General features: G+C 54.3%; 1 protein-coding gene across 1 annotated transcript; it reads right to left on the bottom strand.

Annotated features, from left to right (window-relative positions):
• Window positions 1–2,281: 2,281 nt before the first annotated feature.
• PGLS (6-phosphogluconolactonase) lies at window positions 2,282–8,371 on the bottom strand. Its single transcript, XM_079917583.1, has 5 exons — window positions 7,932–8,371; window positions 4,252–4,359; window positions 3,693–3,794; window positions 3,251–3,391; window positions 2,282–2,690 (listed from the first exon to the last, which is right to left on the bottom strand). Exons 1-5 carry the CDS (start codon window positions 8,217–8,219, stop codon window positions 2,553–2,555), a joined length of 777 nt encoding a protein of 258 aa, XP_079773709.1. The 5' UTR covers window positions 8,220–8,371; the 3' UTR covers window positions 2,282–2,552.

Below are 8,371 nucleotides of genomic sequence, written 5' to 3'. Positions count from 1 at the left end.
CTCACTCTCACATCTGAGTGATCGACCCAGACAAGACGTTGAAGGAAACTTCGCTTTCTGTGGTTTCACCTTTAAGGTTTCAATTCCCACGTGCCTTTCCCACCAGCCTCCCCTGGTCCCTGGAGCCGGGCAGAGCTGATGGGTGGGACATGAGCAGACGCACTCTGGGCCAGTGCTGCAGTCCTGACGCAAAGCAGCAGCACCTCGGAGCATTCTAGGCTCTGAGCAGGACTGCAGCATGGCCAGGTGCAGAGGTCACGACTGGCCCTGGGTGTGCAACGGGAGCTCGGCCAAGTGAGTGGGCAGGGGATTGAACTGTGTCCCCCAAAAGGATATGTCCACAGGTCACTATCAAAAAAACAGAAAACAGGGGCTTCCCTGGTGGCGCAGTGGTTGAGAGTCCACCTGCCGATGCAGGGGACACGGGTTCGTGCCCCGGTCCGGGAAGATCCCACATGCCGCGGAGCGGCTAGGCCCGTGAGCCATGGCCGCTGAGCCCGCGCGTCCGGAGCCTGTGCTCCGCAACAGGAGAGACCGCAACAGTGAGAGGCCCATGTTCCGCAAAAAACAAAAAAAAACAAACAAACGAAAAACAGAAAACAAGTGTTAGCAAGGATAAGGAGGAATTGGAACCCTTGGGCACTGTTGATGGGAATGTAAAATGATACAACTGCTGTGGAAAACATTACGGAGGCTCCTCCAAAAATTAAAAATAGAACTACCATATGCGTTATGACCCAGCAATTCCACTTCTGGACGTATATCCAAAAGAACTGAAAGTAGGCTCTCGAAGAGATATTCATCCACCCGTGTTCACAGCAGCATTATTTACAATAGCTAAAACACAGAAGCAACCCAAGTGTCCACTGACCGGTGAGTGGATAAGTAAAATGTGGTACATCATATCTTAAAGAGGAAGGAAGTTCGCACACGCTACAACATGGATGAACCTGGAGGACATTATGCAGAGTGAAATAAGCCCGTCACAAAAAGGCAAATACTGTATGATCCCAATTACACGAGGCACTTAATAGTAGTGAAAATCATAGAGACAGAAAATAGTATGGTGGTTGCCAGGGCCGGGGAGAGGGGAGCGTGGGGAGTTAGTGTTTAATAAGTACAGCGTTTCAGATTTACAAGATGAAAAGAGTTATGGGGACGGATGATGGTAATGGCTGCTTAAAACTGTAAATGTATTTAATACCACTGAACTGTATACTTAAAAACGGTTAAGATGGTAAATTTTATGTGTATTTCAACACAGTTTAAAAAAAAGAATATGTCCACATCCTAACCCCTGGAACCTCAGAATGTGATCTTATTTGGAACAGACATCTTTACAGACAAAATGAGTTAAGGATCTTGAGATGAGCTCAGCCTGGATTTAGGGTGGTCCTATATCCAATGACAGGTGTCCTTATTAGAAGACGACAGGAGGGAGGGCTTCCCTGGTGGCGCAGTGGTTAAGAATCCGCCTGCCAATGCAGGGGGACACGGGTTCGAGCCCTGGTCCAGGAAGATCCCACATGCCGCAGAGTAACTAAGCCCGCAAGCCACAACTACTGAGCCTGCGCACCACAACTACTGAAGCCTGCATGCCTATAGCCCATGCTCCGCAAAAAGAGAAGCCACTGCAATGAGAAGCCCACACACCCCAACAAAGAGTAGGCCCCGCTCGCCACAACTAGAGAAAGCCCATGCGCAGCAACGAAGACCTAATGCAGCCAAAGATAAATGATAATAAATAAAGTAAATATTTTTAAAAATCTTATCTATAAAAAAAAAAGAAGAGGACAAGAGGGAGCTCCCTGGTGGCCTGGTGGTTAGGATTCTGGGCTTCCACTGCCGTGGCCCAGGTTCAATCCCTGCTCTGGGAACTGAGATCCTGCAAGTCGAGTGGCATGGCCAAGAAACCAAACAAAAGAACAGACAAAAAAAAAAAAGGAGGACAGGACACAGAGAAACACACAAAGAGAAGGCCATGTGACAACAGAGGCAGAGATGAGTGATGTGTCTACAAGCTAAGGAAGGCCAAGAATTGCCTGCAGCTACCAGGAGAGAGACCTGGGATAGATTCTCCTGCAGAGCCTCCAGAAGGATGTAACCTTCCTGACACCTTGATTTTAGACTCCTGGCCTCATGAACTGTGAGACAATAAATTTCAGTTGTTCGAAGCCACCTGGTTTGTGGTACTCCACTATGGCAGCCCCAGGACACTCATCCAGGGGGCCCTTCCCTGCCCTCCACGTGCTGGGATGAGGGCTGCAGGTCAGGCCCTCCACCCGGGGACCAACAGTCCCACTGCCCACCAAGGACCACGAGACAGCGGAGACTTCAAAGAGATGTTCCTTTTAATAACTGAGTCACCCAGAGCCACGGCCCATGGGCTGAGCCCCTGGGCAGGGCTGGTGGCCAGACCCTATCGGCTTCCAGTGGTACCACTCGGCTTTTCTAAAATGAAGCCTGGAGTGGGCTGGCAGCGGGGCCCAGACTGGGAAGATCCCGGCCCACTTGGGCTGTGTGTGGTCCCAGCTGTAGCATCTCGGCACCAGTTACAAAGTGGAATGCTTCTCGAAGGGCACGGTCAGGAGTCGGGCTGCTGCCTCGTCCAGGAACCAGCAAAGTTTCCCAGTGCGGGGCTGGACCAGGGCGGCGGGGAGCGGGTTTTCCTCCTTGTCCTCCAAAATGCGCTGTGTGGAGAGGGCAGGAGCGTGGGACCCTGCCCACACCCCAGCACCCTTGGACCTCTCCTACCCTCAAGAGGTGATATCGCCCATCCCGGATGTCCTAGCTTCAAGCAATCAGGAGGGATGGGGTCTCTTCCTTTTTATCATGTGACTGTTTAATATGGGGGTCAGCACACCTCTTCTACAAAGACCAGAGAGTCACTATTTCGGCTCTGCAGATCACACCCCGTCTCTGTTGCAACTACTCAGCTCTGCTGTTACAGGGCAAAAGCAGCTTTCTAAAGTGCTTGATTTCTTTATTTCAATTGTTTTTTATTTAACAATTAAATATATATGTATATGCATTAAGTGCTACGAATTTACCTCTGAGCAGTTTTGGCCTCGTCTCATCCGTTTCATTTCATAATTGTTAACTCCTAACTAGCCTGTATTTGCAGTTTTCATCTCCCCTTCAACCCAAGAATTATTGAAATATCCTGGGATCTGGTGCTTTCAGCACAGTAGTGTCTAGGGCCATATTCTATGCCTACAACCTTCTTGGGAAGGGGGCCCTCAGCTGTTACCTTCAGAACAGCTGCCTTGCCTTCTCCAGTTGCCACAAAGATGATAGTTCGAGCTGCATTCAGCACGGGAAGTGTGAGGGTCACGCGCTGTGGAGGTGGCTTCGGGGAGTCGCTGATGGGGGCCACAATCTTCTCCCGCTCCTGGGGAGGGAGGCCCAAGGTAGAGACAGGAGGACAATGTCACTTGACCTCTTGAGTACTCACACATGCCAAGCACTGTCCATCCATCGTTCCATCCCGCCCTACTAATCCTGTGGTACTTGATTTAAGGTTCCTGTTTTAAGGTGGGTGAACTGAGGCTCAGAAGGGTCAAGCCCAGCGGGCATGCCTGTTGGCAGAGGCTGACTCACACCACGCTGTAGGCACCTTCCAGCGCTCTGGAAGCCCCAGATGGCAGAGGCTGGGGCTCAGACATGAGCAGGGCCTTCGTGGGTGTGCTCACCTGCAGGAGGGGGTGGTCTGGGAAGAGTGAGCAGGTGTGGCCATCGGGACCCACACCCAGAATCAGCAGGTCGAAAACCGGGATGGAGTCCCCTTGGAATGCCTGGGTGAGGAAAGAAGACAGTCCCAAGAAGTTGTGAGGGAAGGGCGCAGAGGACACAAAGAAACAGTTGTCAGAAAAACAGGTCGCTGTAACCCAGTGAGAAATGCTCAGCCTCACCTGCAAAAAAAGGAACTCTAATCTACAAGGTTCCACATTTCACTGTCCACCTGGCTGACAGTGTGGGTATACAACTGTCCCCAAGATTTGAAGACCCAGGCCCACTACCAGGGTGTCAGAGACCAGGCCACCTTTGGGGTCCCCCAGGGCAGGGCTGTGGCCTCTCAGAGGGGGGATCCTCAAAGGGGGCTCTGCAGGGTGAGGCTGGGTCTGCTGACTGCCCCCAGGGAGAATTTCTGCCAGTGCTGAGCACACAGTGCCCACAGCAGGGCGGCTCCGGCACTCTGGGAGAGGCCATCGGATGGAGGAGGTCTTGCTGCAGCTACTCCGAGGGACTCACCTGTCTCAGCTTCTTGGCATAGTCCTCAGCTGCCTCCTCCACGGGCAGCTCGGGGTTAACGGTGATCACCTGGCTGTCGGGGATCGGCAGCCTGGAGAGCAGGTGGGTCTGCAGCAGACGGAGGCACAGTGTCACCAACAGAAACACACAGTTTGTGGTGGCATGGGACCTGCACCTATGACTAGCTGGATCCTCCAGGCGAGGACATGACTGTCATTATACCCACTTCCCGTGTGAGTGAGGATCCCAGTGGCATTCCGCCAGGGGTCTTTCAAGTCCATGGTGCTTGGGGGCCTCCTGGCTCCAGCCTGCACCTGTTTGGCCATACCACAGCCCTGTTTCTAAACCCCCAGGGTGGGGAAAGGGGGGTGTGGGATGAATTGGGAGATTGGGATTGACACATACACGCTACTATGTATAAAATAGATAACTAATGAGAACCTACTGTATAGCACAGGGAACTCAGTGCTCTGTGGTGACCTAAATGGGAAGGAAATCCAAAAAAGAGGGGATATATGTGTACTTATAGCTGATTCACTTCGCTGCGCAGCGGAAACTAACACAACACTGTAAAGCAATTATACTCCAATAAAAGTAAACAAACAAACAAACAAACAAACCCCCAGGGTCCTCTGGCCTTCAGGATAAAACCTAGCTCCTCTCTGCCCTCCACGAGGCCCTGCTGACCTTCCTGCCTCAGTGGGTACACCAGCTGCTGACCCTGCCTGGGAAACTTACACATCCCTCAAGCTGCCTCGTCTGAGCAGCCACCCCTGCCTGCACCTCCCCCGTAGTGCTGCCTGGTGGCATGACATATAATTGTGAAAAGCACTGATTTGTCTTCTGGGCTGCCACTACGGGGTGAGCGTGCCCAGCACATAGCAGGCACCCCAACCTAGTATGCGTGGGTTTAATGCAGAAGCACCTGGAATCAGGCCTCCCGCAAGGCAGAGGGCTCTAGCCCTCGCCCATGGAGATGAGCCCCAGGGCCTTGGATCTGCCCTGGGATGGATGCTGGCAACCCCCACCTCGGCGCCTCCTTTTAGGCAGGGACTAGCTCAGCCGAGGCAATGCTGAGCTGAACCACAGAGTAAAAGCAGGTAAACAATATAGTTTTTGGAGCAGTGGGGGAAGGTGGCAGGGACATGGGACAAACCCGCCAGACCTTATGGCGCTGACCCCCCTGAATGCTGGCCTGAGTGTGGGCTCTGTGTTGAGGGTAATGGGGAGCCAAGGAGGGTGTGTGAGCTGGGGAGGGGCACGATCAGATCCATCGTTGGAAAGACCTGCTTTGTCCAAGGTCCCCATCTATACACACCCTTGGGGATTGTACTGAGCAAAGCCAGATGGAGTACGGGTGCCCCATTTCTGTCACCTGAGTCCACTCCTTAGCTGCCCTCCCCCACAGGGTCAGAGCCATTCCCTCCTCCTCAGTGTGGGCTTCCAGGGAGCCCAAGGCTGGGCATCGGTTGGGCAGGTTCCTGGAAGTGGAACTGCTGGTTGATCGGGTGGGCTTTCTCTAAACACTTTGTAGGTGCTGAGGAACCATCCCCGGGAACGTGGCCCCAGCTAATCCTCCCAGCCTGGACAGCAGAAGGCCCATAGAACAGGGTGAGCCATTCATGCTTAGAGAGCCCCAAGGTGGCCGGGGTCCATCCTCAAGGAGAGGAATACCTCTGCACCCCTGTACCAGGTCGCTTAGTGGCCCCCCCAAATTCATGTCTACCCAGAACCTCAGTTATTTAAAAAGAGGGTCTTTGCAGTTGTCATTAGTTAAGATGAAGTCAGTGCATTAGGATGGGCCCTAGATCCAATGACTGCTGTCCTTATAAGAGGAGGACGCAAAGAGAAAATCAGAGAAGATGATGTACAAACAGAGGTAGAGGTTGGAGTGATGCAGCCACAAGTCAAGAAACGCCTGGGGCCACCAGAAACTGCAAGAGGCAAGGAAGCCTCCTCCCCTAGAGCCTTTGGAGGGAGCATAGCTCTGCTGAAAACACCTTGATTTTGGACTTCTGGCCTCTAGAACTGTGAATCAACGCCTGTTGTTTTAAGCTACCCATTTGGTGGTACTTTGTTACGGCAGGCCCAGGGAACTAATATGATTCCCCTCATGGGGAAACTGGCAGAAGCAAATCCTCGCCCCACGTTTGTTCCCACCGCACAGCTTTTGCCTCTACTCTACCCTCTGCCCCAGCTCCCCAGTGGCGGGCTCCTCACACCTTCTGGTCACAGCCCAAACGTCACCTCCTCAGAGCCCCCCAGTGCCCACCATCCTGGCTGAAAGATGCTCCCCCCTCTTCCCTGGCACTTTCTTTCATCTTACACTATTATCTTTTGTCCAAACTGCATTACGTTATGGCTCGGGGTGGATTTCCCTTATTTATTGCCCTGTGTGTTGGTACCCCTTGCCCCACAATGAGCCCTGCGAGGGACCTGTCCCTAGTGCTGGATACATGGACACGCATTGAATATCTGTGCAACTTTCTCTTTGACGGTTCTGTTAGAATTCTGTTACTTGAGCAAGTACGGCTTTTCTAATTAAAAGTCTTTCAAAGTCACGCAAAGTAAAAAGAAACAAGAGCCCACTTTTAAATTAGGCTCTGGGGGAAGACACACAGGAAAGCAGACTTAAGGGTGGCCCCTGTCCCTGCTATGGGTCCCAGGTGCTATCTGGGGGGCTGGGCCAGGCAGGTTCATACCCCGGCTCCCTCACTGGTTACCAGGTGACTCTCCTCTTCTGGCCTCAGTTTCTCCATCTATGAAATGGAGGTACTAACAGCCCCCGCCTCATAGGCTATTGTGGGGTTTCATGAGATGATGGATAAAGCGCTTGGTAATCAGTAAACCTTCCTGCTTATTACCAAAACAAACAAAACAAACAAAAACCCATCACCTCAAACTTCTTTGTGAAGAGAACTTAACACATCCAGGACCTGAGCGACCTGAGCCTTCTGGCCAAACCTGCACCTCCCACACTTCCCTGGGTGGGTTTTCCTCCTCCATCCATGGCAAGAAGAGTTGACTGAGACGCGGGGGGCTGTGGGGGAGGCGTAGGCACCCAGCTCAGACCAAAGATCCTCCAAGCCTCAGTTTTCCTGCTTGTAAAACGGCGGGCAGGGGGTCCCCTGATTCTATAGGAGTCTGGGGCCCGAGGCCAAAGTTAACCAGTCACGGAGTCATCAGCGCCACAAGCTGTGTGGAGACCACCGAGAACTCGTCCAGGTTACAGATGGGGAATCCGAGGCCCAGGTTCCACACCAGATCCCTCCTAGCTGGCTCTTCCCTAACTGCCTTTGCACGCTACGAGCCTGCGGCGCCTTACCTTCTCTAGGTCCCTGGAATGGACCACTCTGTTTCACCTCCACGCCTTTGCCCATGCCATTCCCTCTACCTGGCTACCGGATAAAGCATCAAGAGAGGCTTCAAGGTCCCCACTTTCCACCCGGGTGGCAGTGGAGGTGCAGCCCAGATGGGACCTCAGGGCACCCAGCAGACCATTCCCGGATCCAGGCCAGATAGAGGCAGAGGGCACGGTGTGACCCTGCAATACCCCCGTAGCCTGGTTCAGGCGGTGGGCGCGGCCTTCTCGAAGTGACCCCCGGTGGCCCCCGTAGCCGGGTTCAGGCAATGGGTGCGGCCCTCTCGACGTGACCCCCGGCGGCCCCCGTAGCTCTCACCCGGTAGAGGCCGTACGTGCTCTCGGCGTGCTCGAAGGGCACGAGCCGCTCGTCGCAGAAGCCCAGCGTCCAGCGCGCGAGGCTGGCGGGCCCGGCGGGGGCAGCGGCGGTGGGCAGCTCGCGGGCCAACATCGAGACGAGGCTGCCGCCTGACAGGCCGAGCGTGAAGCGGGCGCGGGCCCCCGCCAGGCAGCACGCTGCCTGCTGCGCCACCAGTTGTGCCAGCGACGCGCCCAGCTCTTGCGAGCTCGAGAAGACCGAGATGAGGCCGGGGGCCGGCGCGGCCATGGCGACGGCGGCAGCAGGGAGGCGGAAGCCCTCCCGGCAGCCGCCAGTGCGCCTGCGCGAAGACTGGTCCTGGTACACAGCTCTCGGTGCCTTTGGGCGGCTGCTTGTAGCACATGCGCAGTCCCACGAGTGAAATCCCGGCGGGGTGGGGC

Source organism: Stenella coeruleoalba (assembly GCF_951394435.1).
Source record: "Stenella coeruleoalba genome assembly, chromosome: 3".
Taxonomy (NCBI): domain Eukaryota; kingdom Metazoa; phylum Chordata; class Mammalia; order Artiodactyla; family Delphinidae; genus Stenella; species Stenella coeruleoalba.
Note: the sequence above shows the minus strand (reverse complement) of the source record. Positions and strands in the feature narration are given on the sequence as shown.

What these genes read in the sequence shown, in the direction of transcription:
- PGLS (XM_079917583.1), bottom strand. Translation starts at nt 8,219, where the DNA reads ATGGCCGCGCCGGCCCCCGGCCTCATCTCGGTCTTCTCGAGCTCGCAA. An exon ending in ATGCCAAGAAGCTGAGACAG is followed by an intron (nt 3,795 to 4,251) that starts GTGAGTCCCTCG and finishes TTCCTCACCCAG; the next exon opens with GCATTCCAAGGGGACTCCAT. An exon ending in CAGACCACCCCCTCCTGCAG is followed by an intron (nt 3,392 to 3,692) that starts GTGAGCACACCC and finishes CTCCCTCCCCAG; the next exon opens with GAGCGGGAGAAGATTGTGGC.